This window comes from Photinus pyralis, unplaced genomic scaffold, assembly GCF_008802855.1.
Source record: "Photinus pyralis isolate 1611_PpyrPB1 unplaced genomic scaffold, Ppyr1.3 Ppyr1.4_unclustered_Scaffold7550, whole genome shotgun sequence".
NCBI lineage: Eukaryota > Metazoa > Arthropoda > Insecta > Coleoptera > Lampyridae > Photinus > Photinus pyralis.
In genome coordinates, this window is record NW_022172188.1 from 20,592 (window position 1) to 42,359 (window position 21,768).

The window sequence follows — 21,768 nt, forward strand, 5'->3', positions numbered from 1 at the left end:
AACAATTTTGCGATAGGTGCTGGGTTATGACCTCGTTTTCCGAATTTAGCTCCATTAGATTTTTCCTGTTTTCTACGGAAAAAGACATCTACAATTGATGAACATCGACAAGCAGTCACTGAGGAACTTAAAACCTGAAAAGCGATAGATTTTCTTCTTTCGGTCATTGTAAAAAATAAGCCTAAACGGTTTGTGCTATTTGCACTCGTAGTACTACGCATAAATCTGAAATTACGTTCTAGGAGGAACGCACCCTGCGTAGTATAGGTATATCCCAATGAATTACACATAAATTAGTCAGATTTGATAATCTACATGCTGACATGTATATGGATGGAATTATAAAAATGATTCACGTTATCAATTTTCATTAATCACAATTGACGTATGTAATCAATGAAATCAAGTAAGTTCACCCTGAAAACTGCTAATGAACCATTTAACACCGAAAACTGGTATGAAATTTACATGAGAACTTTTCCAACCTTATTGGGTAAAGTGCCCGTTAATGACACACGAAAGAGGGTGCCGATTGATATGTATAATCGTGGTCTCCACTGTCATCGCCTAAAACATACAATCTCAACGATGATCTTGTATTAATATGGTAATGCATCTAAAGTGCATTAGATATCTTAACGTAATCATCTACATGGACCTTCTAGAGATAAGATTCCTACATAAATCGTGTTAAACGACCGAATTCCTTAAACCCCATCTAACAACATGCATAGCTCTGAAGTATTTATTTGTGGGGCAATATCTTAATCGTGGGGAAGTGCTCGTAACGCCCGCAGGCCGTACAAAATTCCCACCTTAACATTTGCCATATGTGATATGTGCGAGGGCAATTAAATCTTTAAAAAATTGGACATACGTACAACCTACACTTGACACTAAGCGCGAACCTCCGCCGTTCTACATTATTCGTTATTTTAGCATATTACCATATCAGTACGGGCGAGAAAGGGCATAGCGTTCTTATGATTGAACTTGGTCTTTGAGCTGCCTTATAAAGCAGAGATTTATAATTTTTATTGCAGAATTATGGTTATTTATAACGAGTGTTTATCGTTTGACCTTTGGTTGACTTTTAACTTAACCGCTTTGACCCATTTTCTTTGATAAAATTTATAATGTGAAGGTACCATTCAGTATTGACTCAAAATTTCCTTCACAATTTTTTGTTGATGCGATTGCAGTTCCATTCCAATTTACTTCCGCTTTTCGCCACATATGCGCATAGTAAAGCCTTATTTTCTAATTACTCAAAAACGAACAAAGCGTAAGTAAACTTTAAAGCAGATAGATGACGAGAGACAAAAGAATGAGATTTAAGTGTCCCAAAATCGCGAAGCGTCAAAGAAAATTTAAATAGAGATCTAAAATGAGTCTTCCCTATTAGTCGATCTTTCTAATTTTTGGAAGTCCTCCGTTAGTAAAGAACGAGCTGGGAGGTATTTAAAGTGTGTACAGTTTCTCATACATCCCCTTACCTAAAAAGAGCGCAGATGAGGAAATTTCTTGACGAGATTGAGGAATTCTAGAAGTGAAAAATCGAGATTTTCAATATTTTCTACCTTCTTCAACATCCACGATGCCTGATCTTAAAGTATTTATTGAAAAGGGAGAAGTGATTCCGTATTATAGTAAAGGGAGATTTAAGTGTAGAATCTTAACGTCAAAGTAGGTTCCAGACCAGGCCAGCAGTCAGTCACATTTCGGAAGGCGCTGAATATAATAATTGATTATTGAGGTTATACATTCTATTCAAAAATTGCCCTGGAATAGTACTTAGGTTGTGATTTTTTCATAGAACCTACTTATTTTCTTTTATAATTAGACATTAATGAAAACCTTCTAGAGAATTTCAATGATGGATGAAGTTATCTGTCTCCCTTCTGGAAGGAACCATTCTAAAGCTAACATTTCACACTCGGAAAATAACCGCTTGTTTAGGACAAATATGGTAGGTTTCTGCAAAACTCCATGAAGAACTAATAATTCTTGGGACAGAAGAAAATTAAAACGTATAACGAGTTTTTCCGATTTTTCTAGGAAAATTGTGAAGAAATGTTTGGTACAAACGCTGTAGATCCCCCTAAAAGCTAACCGCGTTTCTTTCTTTCCCATTAAAATCAACTTTAATTAATTTTTCGTGTTATCAGCATAACATTATCTTTCCTTTCCAATGACTCTCATAACGTTACTATTTTTTTTTGTAAAAAAAAAGGCTCCCTTCTATAGTAGCAAAATGTTAATTTTTACTTTCTGGATTTGATTTTATGTTTCCAGATGTAAAATCGAAGCCAATTTCCTTTGTAATTAATTTTTATTTGAAACTTTTTTGTTACTAATATATTTGAACTTTTTTAAAATGGCGATTTTCACATTTTTCCAATTATCTACGAAACGAATTATTTTTTTCAAAATATCGCATCAGAATATCCACCAGCATCAAAGACTACACGTAGACTTTTCCAATTTATCCTACTCAATTTAAGACACCCTGCATACACCACGATAGAGAAGTCTATTACGCACCTTTCATCCCTCAGCGCAAGCGCCGCAGGGTGTAATCCCAGGTGTAATCTTCGTGCTCAGGCAATAATAGACATCTCTATCTTGGTATATAATGTACTCAGTACTATTACATAGAATCACATAAAACATCAATTATATCTACCCCTAAGTTTATAATGATTTAAACAGAAATTTTGAAAAATCTTGAAAACGTTTGATGCTGGGTATAGGGAAATGTGGTATCAAACAACGTAGATCTTCCCGTAGATGCCGAAAATACAATATAGGGTGTTCTATTTAAAATAAGAAAGTTATTATATTTTCTTTCGATAGATCATGAAAAACTGTGCTAGTGTGCACATTTTCAGATTTCAATTATTAGTGGGAGTCTGAATACTTTTAGGTAACGGTTTGCGTGAAACAGCCTGTATAATACCGATAAATAAGTATTGTTAAGTATCCATCTATGAATATTTTCATTGTTCCGTACAAATGTTATTATAAAATTTAAATTAAAAATCTAAAATCTATATCAATGTCTACTTACAGTGGAATTTCGTGAAAGTACAAGGGAAGTTTGGGGGAAGTACTAGGCTAGGGAAGTTCGGAGGAAGTACAAGGAAGTACTGGGAAGTATACGGAAGTTAAGAGGAAATACTGAAAGGCTTCCCCCGAAGGGTACAAATTTTAGGTCTGGTGATTACCCCCCTGCCTGGAGCCCTTAAAATCACAATCCGCTTCTGAAACGGTTTTTCCATCCTACCGGCTTTTTCTTAAGAAAATTATGAGTGCTTATTTCACCAGAGACACTATTTATCTATGATCAGTTTCTTAATTATAAATACCAAATAATTAATCAAAAAATAAATCCTGGAAAACCGAAGCAGGGAAAGGGTAACCTTCGTGAGCATTTTGCGCTTTTGTATACGGGGTGCTCTAAATCTGGAGCCGATCGATAGCCATTTTTAGATTTTACCATTTATAAATTAATTTTCTTTCTTTTTTTAATTTCAAACATGTGTAGGAAAGTGCCTTTAAAATCAAACAAATCTTAAGGCGCGAGTTTTTTTAAACTTGTTCAATTTTAACCTACTTAAAGGTAATATAACCGTTAATCGCAAACATCACTTATAGGGTTTAATTACGACGTCGCAATTAACCTCATCGAAACTTGGCCATACCCGTATATACGGATTTTCAATTAACCTTTAAAAATTCCAAGTATGACTCCCGAAGTAATTATGCTTTATATATATAAGTATTCGCAGGTGTGCAAATAGATTTAAAGTAGCTGTATTTGAAATTTTCAGTATTTAAAGCAGTACGTATTCTAATTATAACTGTAAATAAGCGTTTACTTCTCATTAGGACGTTTCTAAATTATTTTGTCATGTGAAGGTTAAAAACATAAATAATTTAAGTACTACATGAACGTGGCGTATTCACGTTTTTGTTCCGAGTTTTTTATAAATAAATTATATTATAATCATTATTTTCTATACTTAAAAAGTTTGTAATGGTAAAGTTCGTTCACTGAACACCTGGCACGTTACGTCATTAATTATGTTTAAACAAATAATCACGGTTTTGTGCAAATAGATGATGAAATGCAGTACCCCCCTTTCTTATTATAGGTATCTATTTACAGAAGTTATTAAGACCAAAACTCTTTGTACATCGTTTTGTAACGTGAGATAATTAACACGCTCAAGTAGGACTCTGTCGATAATCCCCAAGAATTAGTGCGGGACAAACAGCAGATTAAGTTAGGGTTGAAGCGTGACATGTTTATACTTCACTGTAAGTCGATACCTACGAAAAAATTAGGAAATGGATTCTTTTTTAGATCGTCTAGAAGAAATTATCCGACATTCAAATTTGGCGTCGTTGTCGAACTTACCCCTTGCGTAAACGGTACCGGGCAGGTGTTGAACGCAAAGGGGTGCACTTTGAGGGTATTTGGTGAATCAATTTATTCAATACGCCGGCGTTTTTGCAAATGATTCTTTGGGAAAAAAGTGTCACACATACCATTATTAATTTTTTTTAGTCATTTTACTGCTCATCTGCTGACTCATCGTAGTCGCATTCGATCGGCATTTATAATAATATAATATTCATCTTTCGATTTCCATTCAATGATCGAATTTGTTTTGTGGGCATTGTTGAACGTTGACGTGTAAAGAATATTAACGTTATAAGGGGACGACCCAATAGTTTTTTCAAGATAATTCGTTAAACGCCAGCATATCACATTGATACGTTGTTCCAGCCCATTTTTCTTGAACGTTTAACCGGTAAAAAGCCTATGGTCACCGTAAAAATTGCTCGATGACTGACTGAGACGCAAAGGACGAAGAGAAACTCTTATTGAGACGTGTGAACAGTCATTATTTTGACCAACATGGTCATGAAAATGAGACGGTTTCATTCAAAATTCGGGAAAACCCCATTAATAATCAATGATCTATATTTAGCTCAATTGTTAAGTTTTGGCAGCTTTTCGGTTTCTAAACCAAAGATTCAATCCACTAGTTTATCACCTATCGATTAAGAACCAATACTATGAATCTTCATGGAATTGATGTTTAAAAATACTGTGTCAAAGGTGTCTTTGAGGTACGAGCTCAAAATAATAAAATTAAAAAGTATTGGAAAAGAATAAGTTTCCGAAAACTTTCATAGATTCGGGGAAGATTTTCGAAAATAGATTTTAAATGTGACCAATCAGAAGGATTACAGTACAATTGCAGGTGCTTTACGAAGAGAATGATGAATCATAAGAGCAGCTTAGAAATGACTAATTATAAAGATAGGTAACACTGAATGCTTGGTGAAGCTAAAGCAAAAGGATTGCGAAAACTAAGAAATATGTATTCAGGTGGACTTATGACTAACGAATCCCGAATCAAATAGTCATTTTACTGACGAGTTTTGTATTTTAGTCCAGTATGCAGATAATTTTGAACTGCAAAAGGTGGTGTAAAAGATTTTATTATTTTAAATGGTCCATTTGGGTCCAAATAACATGGATTTGGACTTGAAGAGTACACACCAATTTTTTCCCGGCACAACTTTTGGCAGCCAAATATCCTCAAAATGTTTGGACTTTTTTCAGTTTTTCGCTTAAAACTCGAAAACGGTCCATATTTTATGAATTACAATTCTTTAGTAAAAAAAAACGCTGCGTCGATCAAAGGATGAACAAACAAAATCGGCCCAACAGAAAAATTGTTAAAAGCGATCATTAAACACCAAACTTCCAACTTTTCTAAAAAACCTTTTTTTAATGCGTTGTGGCTCCTAAAGGAACGGTAAAAACACTACTAGTCCAGGAAATAGAGACTGAAAATGGACCATTTCCTGCAAAACGGGAAGTAGTTCCAATTTTTTTGCATGGCATGAAAGAAAAGTTTTCGACCTCCCACCCCTTGTGCTTCCCCTGTACCACCCTTAAAACCAAAGAAATTTGGTTGGTTTTTTAGTTTTTCAATCATATCTTTTTATAGGTTCATTTTACAAAAAAACATTGTCATCAGAAATTGTAGACTATAAAATTCTACACAACTTTGATATACACTACTTTTCTGTGAAATGTTTATTAAAACGATATAGAGCTTCAGAGTTGCTTATATTTTTAAGAATTCTAAAATTTGTATGTAGATGTTTTATCCAAATCTTATACTTTATCTCTATAATTAAGAGTTTTATGAGAAAATATCTTCAACTTATCGTGGTATAAATCCCCCTACGCTGCACCCTTACCAAAGGGGATGCATAATAATTCAACTTTCAACCCTTGCTAGTGGGGATATTTGAATCACTGTGAGATTGTAGGGCTTTCTAATATACGTTTGAAACAAAAAATTATCTCACTTCAGTTCAGCTTCAGCCTCCATCCCCCCCTCCCAACCGCGGTAGGAATAGATATTTAAAGAGGAATAGAAAATATATGTAATAAGCGTTGTACTCTCTGACTAACTTCACAAGAGCGTTTAAATATATATTCCTTCCGCCGGGGGGGAGGGGGGGGGTTAAACTGAACTGTGAGTGAGTGAGACAATTTTTTAATTTCAAAAGTTTATTAGAAAGCGCTACAATCTCTCAGTGATTCAAATATCCTCACTAGCAAGGGTTGCAAGTTTCATTATTATGCATCCCCTTTGGTAAGGGTGCAGGGTAGAGGGATTTATACCACGATAAATTCAAGATATTTTCTCATAAAACTCTTAATTATAGAGATCAAGTATGAAATTTGGTTAAAACATCTACATAGAAATTTCACAATTCTTAAAAATATAACCAACTCTCAAGCTCTATATCTTTTTTAATAAATATTTCACAAAAAAATAGTGTATATCAAAGTTTAGAATTTGATCTACAATTTCTGATAACAATATTTTTTTCTAAAGTAAACCATTAAAAAGATGTGATTGAAAAACTAAGAAACCAACTAAATTTCAGGGGTTTTGGGGGTGGTGCGGGGGAAGCATAAGGGGTGGGAGGTCGAAAATTTAGATTCTTAACCACCAGGTGACTGTCTATGACATGCAAAAGAAATTGGAACTACTTCTCATTTTGCAAGTTAAAACCCTTTATTCCCTGGACTATACTCCCTTCCTAAAGATTGTAGGACATCCGGGTTGAAAAAATACCAATAATTTAAAATTGAACCAATTTTTGAAATTTGTTGGAAATTATTGAATGAGCCGGAATGAACAAGACTCATCCAAATTGCTTGAATGGCTCTCCGAACACCACCCTTTCACTGCAAATGATGCCCTTATGTCACTAAGCAGTAGCATTTGTGACGTTTAAGCCATAAAGGTCAGTCCGCCTTACCCCTTATCTAATAACTGGCAAGCGAAAGTGTAGTACTTGTTTTTAAAAACACACCAAAACTTCTATTCCCAAAACATCGTTTGTGGTTGTGTTACCACCATAATAATTTCATTTCCGAAATTCCTTAACTAACACGCTTCAACTACAGTATTTTTAGTTAATTTTCATATAAAATTTAATGAGCTTGGTTTGATAAATAGCCCCCGAAATTTAAAACATCTCTAAAAGAGTCGTTTTAGATGTTACACTTACCCAAATCACGTCTTTACGCGATGGGCTAAAGAATTTGAATTTTCTACAGCATTTCTAATGTGCTTTACAACATCCCTAGGGGCGTCGTTTGGGGATCAAAAAAGCACCTCCTTGGGTAGGAATTTTACAGATCAGAAAGGTATGCCCGAAACCTGGGTATAGTCGCAGGTTCAATCGTTTAATTTGTCATGGTTGCTGAGACAAATACCATTCAACACTCATGCAAGAGGTAATACAAGTTCAAGACAAAGTTATCTGGTCTGAAAATGATTCTTCTCTAAAGAAGTTTGTGAATACGTTGATATATTGAATGAATTTTGGACCAATTAAATGCCTCTAATAAGGACCCGGATTTAACATGAATACAGAGAGAAAGAATGAAATTGCTAATCACCCTTTTCGTACAGTTTTTAGGCATGAGGTGACACAATAATCTTGAGTTGCATGTTTCGATTTCAAGATTTCATTTTACGAAGGTATTTGGTTCACTCGTATCAAATTAATTCAAAATTATTAAACTCTGCGACAATTATTATTAAAGCTAATAAACAGGCAAGTGCGGTTTAATTATCAACAGACTTCTAAACACCTGCATTGATTATATACTACGAATATAATCAATGACACCTGTTTAAAATGCCGACGCGGCCGACGCAATGGACTACACATGTGTTTCTCATTTTAGACTTGGATAGATAAGATGATTGTAATTGTCGTGTATAAATTTTTGATTTGGAAAATGATTGATTAAAACTAACGGCAGTTACATGTGTGGAGGTAAATTTCCATACACAATATTTAGCCACACTTCACCTATTGTCCAACTCCAAAATCATTTTGCATTGTATGCCCAATGTTTAAATGTAAAAATCCAAATTACTTACTGCATTTTACGCGTACCTAATCTGTGCTTGTCAAAATTCACCCTTAGCTTTCTTGCTTTCGGTACTAGGCACTCTCCTTGGAACCATTTGAAATTTTGGAGACCATTCCGCACAATAAGCACTGCACTTTGCGTTAATACGTTCGAATGATTTGGTCATAAGTTATATTTTTGATGGAGGGGCGGTAACGCAAGCAGGTAGAGATTAATCACCTAATGCGCTTATCTGCACATGCGGCCACTTTTACCTTTCAATAATTGTTTTGCCGTATCGAATGGTCGTTCCTGATAAAATATGACATGTGAACTACAATTTTTTAACCAATGAGATTGTGTTATAAATTAATTTTCATTCTCACATGGAAAAACTCAAAATCTGACTTTCCTTGTCTACCTTCCAATTGCATTTTGTCACTGCAACAGCTTTCTTGGGCTCGTTCAAAAATAAACTTTAGCTTCTAATTGTTTTACTCAATATTTCCACGCAGTATTTGAAATATAACAATCGCAAATATTGTTATTAATTTATAATACCTGTGAGAAGGTGCGTGACGAAGCGTAGGTTTTTCTATATGAAAACGGCGGTAATAAAGTATTGGAGTGGAGTGTCAAAAGCAAGTATGAGGAAGAATTTAAGAAGATTTCGAAAGGATTTCTGAGGATTTATAAGGAATTTTATCCGATTTCAGGGATTTCCGTGGATGTCCAGGAATCGACAGGGAGCTTAAGGGATTTCTTTGATCGCATGTAAAAATTTTTCTATTGGACCGATCTTGTTTGTTCATCTTTTGATCGATGCAGAATTGTGGTTTCTTTAATTTACTAAAGAAGTGTTATTCATAAAATATGGACCGTTTTCGAGTTTTAAGCGAAAAACTGAAAAAAGTCCGAACATTTTGAGGTTTTTTGGCTGCCAAAAGTTGTGCCGGAAAAAAATTGGTGTGCACTCTTCAAATACATGTTATTACACCACCTTTTGCAGGAATCGGCCCTTCTGACTGCTAAAAAATGTACTATTGTGGCCACTTTGTGCGCCCGTGTGTGGGTCCGCCCGTCCGTCCCGACCCGTTTAGATTTTTATCTTAAGAGTTACCTTTTTTGCTATTTGGTTCGATATGGTGTCGAGGCTTGCACCAAGGAAGGAATTTTTTCTAGATCTCTTGCAAAGACAATTATAGCAAAAAAATCTATTTTTTCGCTTCTCATAATTTTACACTTTTGGCGTTTATTGTGCTTATAAATCTTATAAATTTATTGCATTTTGATTTTTGATTAGTCAAAACTTGCGGACAGTCACCCCTATTTGTTTACTTGATGACGGAGTTCGTAATTTTCAAGTAAATTTATGCAGAAGCAAGTTAAGCAAAGCGGTGTACCAAGTTTAACCCGTGTTGTTCGATTACGGAAAAAAACAAGCAGTTGTATACCGTGAGGCTTTTTGTCAAGGATCTCTTTCTATTAAAATTTAAAACTTTTCTACCGCCCGAACAGCTACCGAAAATTTCTCATCTTATTAAGCCAGTTTTGTTTGTCATGAAGTTCAGTGTTATCAAGAACAAGTGAAGTTTCCAGAAGCTGTCGGCGTATGCGTATGAGTTAAGTGCGCCTGAATATCGCAAACCTTGTACGACCAGATTATTTGGATTATTTTAAAAAAAAATGTGTAATTTAAGATTTATTATTTTATTTGTCGACGCTTCTGTGCGGGGTAATATATCCAAACAAGCTTTGTAATCTTTTCTTTCTTTCCGGGATTTTGTTTTATTTTTTTGTGTTTTGTGTTTATTCGAATCCATTGTGCGACCTGGATAGAATTTTCATGTCAGATTTTTCGTTTCGTGTCCAAGAATGATGTCAGGAGGTGTTAAAGAAAATTTATGTACTTAATTCTATGCAATTTTCAGAAGTTGATCGAGTCTCCCAAATTATTAATTGAAAGGCAACATTGAGATTTTGCTTTGTGAGTGGTGTAGTGACCGCACGCCATTGCACCCAGCACTATAGTCTTGATTTCCATTTTATTTTTGTTTCATAAACAAGGGATTTAGAGCATACTCTCAGAATTCAGTTGCGTTGCAATCGCCGCTACCGTAAATATAGCTGTAATTAATTCGCCGTTTTCGACCGTTCCCGTCAACATATTTCAATTATTTTTGTTACGTAAGCTCTTCCCATTTAGAAGAGGAGGACAAATTAATATTTTAGAATTTCCACGTTAATCATTATTAGCAGGTTTTTGTTTCCTATGTTAATTAAAAACGAGCATTAAAACTGCAAAGCCGTGCAGGTTTACGCTGTTATGAAGTTAATAAGAGACCTTTATGCCGACCTCAGAAACTCCAATTTAAAAAAAAGGTCTACCGATTTTAGAAATTCCGATCTGACCAATTAAGTAAGTGACATTAACAGTAACTAAATAAATGTGTTGCAATAAACGTCATTCCACGACCACATAGTCGTGTGGGGTATCAAAAGAAGCGCTCTTAATTAATTTGAATTTTAAGTCTAATTACAGATTTTTGGACGTTTTTATCCGAATACGCGTCTCGGCGGGAAAACCGTCGACCCTTCCATGGCACAGCCGAATTTTATAAAAGGTAAAGTAGTTGTTCAGCGGGGATCTGTTTGGCTTTGCATTTTCGCAAGTGACGTTTCGTTTATTTTGGATTCATGCCGTTTAATTTTTGCTTTTACATTAAGTTTTTCACACCGTATCTACAGCTTCTGCTTTCTCCTGCACAGTAATTTCTACCGCTCCATTTTATTGCAAGGTAAGCGTTTTGCAACGTCCTGTGCTATTAATTATAGGGGGTATTTTGGTATGATTTCGGAATACTCAATATAAACTTCTTGAAGAGTTGTTACATATGCTTTATTTAAACAAATCCTGTAAATAGTGGGTTTACCTCGTTTATCTTATGAAAAAGGGAGTTTATCTGTGAAGAAGCGTACTTTCCCAGATTCCCTAAAATTCAAATAATTCAAAAACCGTCCGATTTATAAGTGCATGGCCTCAAACTTACTTTAAATTTTGCATAGATTAAAAGGGCGAATAAAAATTAGGGGAACCCAAATAAAAAAAAGGCATATAAACCAACTGCCGGTACAATCTGAAGTCGTATAAAATAAAACCAAAAATTATGTAAAACGGCCTTACTGAAATAACCCTTGTGTACACGGTGATTCCGTATATTTAGACAGCGCGTTTATTATAACAGATAGGAAAAGGCTTTAAATACAAACGTCTCGCGTTTATCATAAATCGCCAGAAAATTTACAGTAAAAAAACAAATGAGTATCGCAAAGTTATGAAAACGCCCAGTATATTTTTCAAAAATTGAATAGATCTTTTCTTTCTGATCAAAAATATAAAATATGTTGGCATTTGCTTTAGCCGTTTTTGAAATATTTGCATTTATTATAAATCATCAAACTGAATTGGAAGTGATGGTGACATTTATAAATTTTGATTATATTATTGTAAATAAATATTATTAACTAAAGTTGATCAAATTGCAACATATTATATATTTTTGAAATCAGAAAGATAAGATCTATTCAATTTTTTAAAAATATACAGGACGTTCTATTAAAAATTTACCAAATTTGCATGTTTTAATAACTTTGCAATATTCATTTGATTTTTTACCTTACATTTTCTGGCGATTTATTGTAAACCTCATAACTTTTGTATTTATGGTTTTTTCTATCTGCTACAATAAACGCGCTCTCTGAATCTGATCGATCCGTTAGACATTCTGAGTATAGTCGAAAATTTAATACTATTCTGTATGAGAAAAGATTGAATTATAATAATTGCAAGTTGTAGATTCTGGGGTGCTGGGTGTCCTTTTAGTCCTGGGCCGATTATTCAAAACACCTAAATTTGTGTGTGTGTGGGGGGGGGGATTGAAAGCAACTCTGTAAATGTGTATTAGCTGTTGAATTGTAGACTGTATAGAATATTTGTAATTAGAATGCAAAAATTTCTACCTTAATGAACAATTTTACTGGCCCCGTAATGCGATCTTTTTAATGCAATCCTTTGCTTCTATGGCGCCAAAACAAGTGCACGTTAGCGTATTTAGAGACGCGTTTCTGCATTTCTTCGTAATTCAATGCTAATAACACACAGTAACAGCAAAACAATTTGATAGGAATTTCCTTTTTTGCCAGCCAAAGTCGTTCTAGAATTTAAAATTGCAGTTCGGTCCCGTCGATTATGCAAAAATGCATTAAATTGCGAAGGCGATTCCGGCGCCAATATCAATTTCAGATCGGAGCTTTAAATAAAAAAGTAAAGTAGAAATAGGTGTAAGATTATTACAGAATTTCTAAGAATTGCGTGACCGGTGTTAAGATTGAGATTTTCCCACAGAACGGCAGCAGCAAGCGGTGGTATTTGTGTGGCAAGATAAGGTAACAAGCAGATTGAATACACACCTGCATCTAGTGTGAGAATAGACGACCGCGACGGGCTCGTAACTTCGGCCTTTTCCTTTTTAAGCTTACCAACGTGCATCAAAGGGCTACCCGCTTTTGGTACCACATATGTCTTTTGTGCAATTTTAACTCCTCTTGCGGTATCAATAAGCACCCCCCGTCGCTGCTGTTATTAAGAATGAGGTTGATCGCCAACAGCTGCTTACCAAAATTGTTTTGCTTCGAAGATTCCTCTAATAGTATTAATGGGATACACATAGCGACGTAATTAAATCAAAATACCGTCAATTAATTATCCTGACGGGAAGTTGTCGCCTTTGTTTACTGCTCTTTCTTATCTTACGAATTTAAACAGTTAATAAGAATCAATTAGGTGGACATTTCTCGTTTGTCCAGACGAAAGTCATCAATAAAAGTGGAGGGTTTCGCTTGGGTTATTGAAATGAATACATTTAACCAAATTTCTGTGATGTTATCCCAAATATCTTGGGTCCACATTCATGAAATATCGATCCCAACTTAATTGTGCCTTGTAAAATAAAGTTACTCACAAATGTGCCAAATTTTACCCAGATCTTACCGTTAGAACGAACAAAGAAGCCATACGTTTACCAAATTTTTTTATTCTGGAGGACGAAATCTCAGCATGGGAACGTTTTGATCAATACTATTAAAGTTTTTATCAAAATGTTTCCTAAAGAGAACATTCCGAACAATTTTGAAGCTGGAATTTTAATCGGGGTGCTGTCCTATTTATAATACAACGATAAAGATCAGAATTGAATCTAAATTTATCTATTCAAAAGTTACTTTTTCTACGAGAAAAAGTCATCTTTTGCGGAACGAATTAATTATCAGCACTTTGCGACGACGGAAGAGCGGTAAATAAACGTTCTTAAATGAGTGACGTTCCGATATTTCATATCAAAGGAAGCAACGTGCCAGATCCGTCATAATATTTACAATAAACAGGACTAGAAAAGCCACTTGTGTAAATTATCGCTATCTACTGTTTACAATCGCACTTCATTCCTGCGGCGACCAAAAGGAATAACTACCCTATTAATAATTTCTTTCGCATATTTCAATAATTAAATGTTTCAGTATTGTACGGCGTATCTTTTTAGTCAAAATTTTCAGCAGCTCGGGAGCTTTCACATTATCGAAGATCGTATTGTGCTTTCTTATTATTTATAATACAAAAATCTCAAATCTGAATCTATTTATGCGACAGTGACACCGTGACACGTGGAACAAAAAGAAAGGAACAATCGGCATATTCCCTATTAAAAATCCGAAGTCATTTATATTAGACAAAGAATATTTTTTAAATTAAAAAATTTTAATTTATGACTTTGTCGCCAGCCAGCTAATTTTTAAGTTTCAAATTTTTTCTACGAAGATTGTTTCGGATCTTCACCTTATTAATTTATTATATTCTCTGTAAAAAGGGCCATAATGAACTGGGGCGAAAATTTAGAAAATCCTTTAGGTAACCATTCATATCTTTTGTATTTTGTTAATGACTCATTTATCTTTTGGATATCATGCTAATACAGTGATAATTAAATGTCCAAATTAAAAGATTATTCTCCTTTTGGTTTTATTTAGTTCATACGTAGGTACACGGTTGCAAAACACATACCGTGTCGTGTGTCCTATTTTCGTTGAGGCTGCAGTGTATCTCAGCTGTTTTTAAAGAAAGAGACGCGGTTTTCGCGGCCCTTGCCACTTTTTTGTTAATACCTCAAACAGAATTAATCTGCTACGTTTCTTTCTGAGATACAGGGTGAAAAGGAAGAGTTTGACTTTTTGGAACGTTATCATTATCCTACCCATATAAATAAGAACCAACGTAAAACTTTCAGTTAAAAAAAATTGTGTCTGAGATTTGACCCAAAATTGGTATTTTTAAATGCAACACCATGTATACATATCTTAACGTCAATTTTGTATTCTTTTTCCTGATTACATTGATGTATCACAACCTATACCTTTTTTATATGATTACATACCGAGCGATCATTAATCATTGCTTATATACCGTTCTTATGAAACATGACATTTGCCCCAACACAAATGATACTATAGCTATATTAAACATAACCTTAAAAATGTTTATTAAAAACAATCATGTAAATAGTATTTATTAGTTGTAGAGTTTCATTAAACCAATTGCAATAATTTACACGTTTTTCAAAGCCGCGGCGATGAAGTTCTTCTAAGAGGTTCCGTATGACAAACGAATTTGTTGGGATAGCTGCCGCAGTGGCTTTTGCAAGCTTTGTTCAAGACGACCACCCACATCTTCTACTGCCGCCTCGTTAGCAACTTTTGGGCGACAAGGGGATTCTCCACAAGTAACACTTCCTGTATCGTCAAATCGCTACACGAAGAATATGGCGGCTTAAGTTCTCGTAATCAACGAAATGTTCAGGACATGCCTCTCGAAATTTCTCCATACACAGGCGAGTCGAGTACGTCCTACTCCGTTTTCGTCTTTACTTCCATTATGGAAATGGGACTGCAAAAGTAGCTTATTTTCTTCCAAAGTGAAAGGCATGTCGCAGTTGAGGAATATTACAATCTAAAACGATAAAACATGAATTTCTGATTTAATATGTAATTTACCCACCTTGTAATTATTCTTTGCAAATTGGTAGCCTTGACAAGACTGTGTAGACAAATGGTTGTGGAAATAAATGGATCAAATGGGAGGTGACAGGCGGATTACATTTAGAGGTTATGTTTAGTATTTGTTCAGCATCACATGCGTTTCGGAAAATGGTTACTAAAATCGTGTTTCATAAAAGCGGCACAGTCGATGATTAATGATCGCATTGTATTATACGAGGTATTATATTATCGTATTTTTCAATATATTGAAATGACATGCCTCTACTGTCAGCGATTTTTATTGATTGGTCTTAGTTACCATGGATATAATGAACAAAACAAAATCTCCGCGAATCCATGACCTACTATGTAAAAACCGTAAAAATTAGGATTTTATTTTTGGTGCATAGCTAAAGTCTCTATCTTTCAAAACAGCTGAGATGTACTGCAGTCTCAAGTCTCAACCAAAATAGGACACACGGTATGACGGTACAGTGCTAATAAGTGCTAACTAAACACCCCAATATTGGATGTGGTTTACAATGGTTATTAAGATGAAAGTTATTGCAAAACACGAAGACCGAGGTAGCAAAAGCGAAGTTTACCGCTAATACCTACCCCAAATATTACTCTTTTTAGAAAAATTAGAGAAAGCTACTAGTGTCAGATGTACAGGGTGGTTCAAATTCGTGGCTCACCGTATTGATCTTCCGATCTTCGTAACGGTGAGAGATACAGTGTATGTAGGTTAAATGGGGGCAAAGTTCGCACCCCTTTGTGATTACACAAAATGCATTTGAAAGTATTGAAAAATCTTTGAAAATAACTGAGATAGCACCAAAAATTGAAAATGCCAATTTCGTTTTTTCCCTAGCTTAAACTGTCCGAAATGGACAGTGTTTTCCTTTTTGAATTGTAATTGTAGTTTTGTGTTTCTTTGGTGCACACCATCGCCAATTCCTGTTTGTGATTGATTGCGTATCCTAGAAGGGGATCGGACTCACTCACTTTTCAATTCATATTTAGATGGATCTAAAACAATGGAAGGAACAAGCACCAGTGGCCTATTAACCTATAAGCCGACAAAGCCCGGGCTTAGGGCGCAGGAATTTTAGGGGCGCAAAAAAGGAGTGAGCGAAACATTATCTGAAAAATCAAAAATGCTCATAAAATATCAACGTATCGTAAGGCAGGGGCGCGAGACAAGATACGTAGCAGTCTAGCACGCTCATAGATGGAGACAGCATCCCCCATCCAATCGAGCCGGTTATTCACTAGCACCACTCCCATAATTGAAACCTCTGAACCACAGTGTACATAATAACATAACTACACTTTTTGTAGGAGGTCGAGTTTCACTTTATTTTGAAGGTAATTACAAAAGAATCACATTCTCAAAACATAATTGGAATTTTGAACCCTTTGAAGCAGATCCCTAGTGATATTGGTGATTTCTTCGAATCATTTATTGTTTCTGGATTTGTTTCCTACACTCTAATTTTTGCACAAATCGGGTGGTGTAAGATCGGGAATGCGTTTCTGGTGAAACTGGACTAGGGTTGCAATTTAAAAATTTTGGGGTTATTACCCTCCAACAAAACTCCCTAGTGTGAAAGTTCTAAGCTATCTAAAATGCAATTTTTGTGACCCGTTATCTCTCCCTTTTTGATTCCGAAATTTTCAGATTTTTCTTATAGCTCCGTCCCGGAAACCCTGTATAACTATACGTATTTATACAGTGTGTCTTAGGTAGAACGCACAACATAGGAAAATGTCAATGTACTTTTTCGCGAAGGATCCATGAGACCTTTGAAATTAGCATTAAACGTACTACTCCTATCTCTTTTTAGCATCAGACAAGCGCAATAACGTACGTTGAACGCTAACTTCAAATACATATCAAAGGCTTCGCGAAAAAATACACTAACTCTGTTTCCCTATGGTGCGTTCAACCTGGAACACACAGTATATTATACTGTCTGAAGTGTGAGTACAAGAATTTTTCTCCATTTGTTTTAAAAGGGGAAACATTTAAGTAGCGAATATTTTAGAAATCCCAATAGACATCGAGGCGCCATAAAAGATTAGTCATCGGCGATAAGAAACGAATGCGGATGTAACCGTTTGTATTTACGGTGGTAATAATGTGACGCATTCTCTCCCGGAAATATGACGTGCTTTGTTCGAAAACATTCCAGAATTAATACTCGTTTGGAAGTGTTCAAAAACGTTCGAGAAACAGGAGCGTATATAAGCAACTCGAATTGTGTTTCAGTCAGTTCCAATTTCAACACCGAAGTATTAAATAGTTCGCACTGTTATAAATTGTGTATATTTAAGTGATAAATAATATTTTAACTGTTATAACACAATTCATTTCAAGACTGTCATAAATTTCTTGTTCATTAATTTTTTTTTTTTAATGTGTGCCATTACGCAGTATCTGCATTTACACTTGTCATTTAACCTAACTTTCCTATAACTATAACACAAGACAAAAACGATTATATTATATCACAGGTCATAAGAAGTTATAAACTTAACGCTTTTACCGACGAAACAGAATTCCTCAAGGTGTAAAAGGCCTTTGACAGAAGATATTTCTTTATACAGTCTTTAAATAGTTGTAATTGTAAATAACTAAATGACGTAATTAATTGTACGTTAGAGTACGCTTTGTCAATGTATTTATATTATGGTAAAAGTTGGTCTGATATGAGGCGCAAAATCTGTTAGGACTTAGGGCGTTGTTGGCCCTTAATACCTACGCCACTGACAGGCACTGCTCTTTACTCCAAAGAATTGAGCTTCCATGTCACCCAACGGCAAATAATCAAAATTAACAGCGATTTGTAAATCCAATAATTTCATGTATTACTAAACTCGCATAGAGGTTAATTTTAAAAAAATTTTATTCCACTTTAGGGTAGGTAGGTACTGATCTAAACTCTGAGCTTTACACCTTGCGTTATAAGGTTTTAGCATTGTTTAAATATTCAACAGTGGTTTTAGCACAATATGGGCTCTGGAATTTTTTCACATCCTTTTTTCGTTGAGCGCTGAAAGGTATGATCACTTTTTGACATTAGGTATAAGTAGCTGAAGAACTTGATGTAGGTACGAAAAGGGGAGGTGAATTAAGTACGGATTCAAGCGATTTTTTAGCAATTTTGCTGAAAAGCTGAATATATGAAATTAAACTCCCTATAAATGAGTAGGTACCTATGTGGTATATCGATGAACAGAAATACAGTAAAAGATAAAAATACGTTTTGGACTATGGTGATAAAGAGGTATAATTTTAAAAATTGCGGTCATCTGCGAGGTTGGCGCCTCTTTTCCTGAAGGGTGATTGTTTCAGGCAATAGGTATAGGTAGGTATATGAATAAACGGGACGTTTTACAAAAAAAAACTATCTAGCACTAATAAAATGAAATGCGAAGCAATCTTCACTATCGAAGAACACAAAATAAACTTCACAGAAGGCAGGGTGTCTACTGAAATGAAATTATCGGAGGCTGAGATTATGATTAAGCGTGGGTTATGACTTATGATTAATGTCCTACCACCGGCAAAGAAATCCGAAACCAACCTTTTGGAAAATACACAGCATCATTTTGATACTTAAATTGTATATGACTAAACACAACTAAATGCACAGTTATGAATTTTGAAAGTTGTAAATCTTTGGTGTCATTGTGGCACAAAAAATACGCAGTTACGTTTTATAATGACATAAAACTTTATATGCAATAAAAGCAATAAAAAGGTGAAGCGTGCACTTTATCCAAATCGCTTATTCAACCAGAAACAATACAATTTTCAACTAAAGTAAACGCACGACCCTGACGGTTGTTTTTCAGATTCAGTTCATCCGGTTTGCTTAACAAACAAAAATTATAAGGAAATAGTTTAATTTGATGAGTATCATCTGAAAATATCGAACAGGTTGAAGGGTAGTAGTATTATTTCCTTATACGATTGGGTACGTTGAGAAAACTTGAGGTTGAAAGCTCTCTGAAAGCTCCCTCGTTTCAGATTGGTGCGAGTTTTGCCCACTAATGTGGCGCCAACTCTCATTGGTCTCCCTTCTCTTGGAAAATCTATAAAAGGACGCCGACGGAATTCGTATTCACATTTGCTTGTACGTTTTGCGTGTGACAGCTTCGCTGAAATAATTTCGTGTGTTCTTGTGAGTTCCCTTAATTTAAAAGATGAAGGCAGTTAGTGTGGTGTGCGGCGAGACCGGTGTTTCGAGTGTGACAACGGGAAAAGTGTCCAAAACTAGGAAGGATATCGAAAACGAGGAAATCCAAATGTATCTTAGTAAATTAAAGGATCTTGTGCCGTTTATGCCAAAAAATAGGAAATTATCGAAACTGGAAGTGATACAGCACGTCATCGACTACATTTGCGATCTTCAGAGCGCCCTCGAAACCCATCCGGCAGTCAATGCTTTTGATGCGGCCGCGGTGTTAAACCAAAAAAAATCACAGGGCGCAGTGAGTCCGAGGCAACCACTTGGTGTTAGGAGCAGCCCAAACACGATACTTGGACCCTGTGAGGCACCAGTGACACAAAATGCCACGGTTAGTATTGTTTAATTACGGACGCGTTAATTGGCGACCTTGGCTCAGTGAAAGCTCATTTTAAGTTTTGCATAACATCGCATCCTGGTTGATTTTGTTTAACACGTGCACGTTCCAGTTTTTTTTAATTTCCAACAATAACCCGCGGCGTTTGTGTTGCGAAACAAAAGTTGCAAAACTATTCGAATTTTGATCAATGCATAAATCCAAGATGCGGCTTCGGGCAGTTTCCCATTAAACTAATTACGTTGTTGGTCAGCTGCGCCTATATAAAAATGCAGTCTGTTAAACACGTGTGTATTACTTAGGGCAAGGGTGCTCTTTCAGCCTTTCAATTAATTTATGTTCATTTTATCACCCTCACGATGAGTGACAGTTCCGACTTTTATATGGGTGTTTTATTTACATTAATAATCCCGGGTAAAAAACACGTGTAAATTTCTGGTTTCCCACACAATTGCTCCATTTTAGAAATTACCTCACTTTCGGCCTAAATCGTCGGAGCGTGTCTACAATTTAGAAATTGGCATTTTGAAATGTAAAATCCGTGACTTGAAATTGTCGTAGCGGATGCACACGTGCAGTGAAATGTGCTGTTATGAAACTTTTTTAGAATAGTAATTGGCTACCTGCTCCATTTAAATTTTTACCATTCACTCTAACCCCTTTCCGCGTTTTACAATTAGTCGCTATTGAAATTTAATCATATTTTTTATCCTTACAGACGCCAGAAAAGCTATCGGAGAGGCGACCAGTTTCGTGTTAGAACCTAGCAAATTGTGTCATCGCGTCATTCATTCCAAAAGTTACACAAAGACGAGGATGGCATATTTCGAGATAATTAACACCTTTCTTCGCCCCATTTAGTTATAGGAGTCCGACTGAAATATCGCTAATTTATGTAATTTGTGATGTGGGAGTGAATGGGCTGGAGGACTTATTTGTTGTGTGAGTTGGAATTTCGTGAAGTACCTGTTTTTAAGTTGCAATCGTTATATAGAATTTTATTTTATTGTTTTTTTCATCACGCGGTGTTACTCTTCTCTTCTTTAGTTAGATTGTATACAATGTTCTTCAAAAAATTCAATTTTTCCCACTGATCACAGATTTTTGTATTTGTTTGTGACTATATTATGATTATTATTATTCTGTGATTTTTAGAGTAGTTAACACGTGTACAGAAATCCCGTGTCGATCCTATTTTAGTTTTAAAGATCTCCTCTTTGATTTCGACACATTTTTGTACAGACTTTATGTATATATAGACCCAATGGGTCTCCGAAGTTACAGTTTGTGACATAGAATTGTAAATTTTTGTTTTTAAGTATAAATTTGTAAATAGTTACCTGTAAATCCACTAAATTTGTTAAATTTTATTATATAAAGAAAGGATTTGAAATAAAAACAAAATATTTCTAATACAATTGATTCTTTAATTTGGCATTACGTGGAGAACTCGCAAATCGGACAAGGGGTAAGTGTTCCAGAATGAAAATTTTCAATAAATCTTTAAAATTGAAACTCCTTGCTCACTATTAATCTCTGGTTGTGAAATAAATTTTAACTCTTCACTAAGCAAATATAATATGCTACCTAATTATAGAGAACTGCGGAGGATA

The 21,768-nt window shown here is 35.1% G+C and overlaps 1 protein-coding gene across 1 annotated transcript; it reads left to right on the top strand.

Annotated features, from left to right (window-relative positions):
* Positions 1 to 19,684: 19,684 nt before the first annotated feature.
* LOC116182781 (protein extra-macrochaetae) lies at positions 19,685 to 20,987 on the top strand. The gene is made up of 2 exons (XM_031503324.1): positions 19,685 to 20,149; positions 20,874 to 20,987. The coding sequence occupies exons 1-2, from the start codon at positions 19,775 to 19,777 to the stop codon at positions 20,913 to 20,915; spliced, it is 417 nt and encodes a 138-aa protein (XP_031359184.1). The 5' UTR covers positions 19,685 to 19,774; the 3' UTR covers positions 20,916 to 20,987.
* The last annotated feature ends 781 nt before the right edge of the window (positions 20,988 to 21,768 follow it).

Coding starts and splice junctions, on each gene's coding strand:
- LOC116182781 (XM_031503324.1), top strand. CDS start 19,775: ATGAAGGCAGTTAGTGTGGTGTGCGGCGAGACCGGTGTTTCGAGTGTG. Junction 20,150..20,873: donor CAGTGACACAAAATGCCACG/GTTAGTATTGTT, acceptor TTATCCTTACAG/ACGCCAGAAAAGCTATCGGA.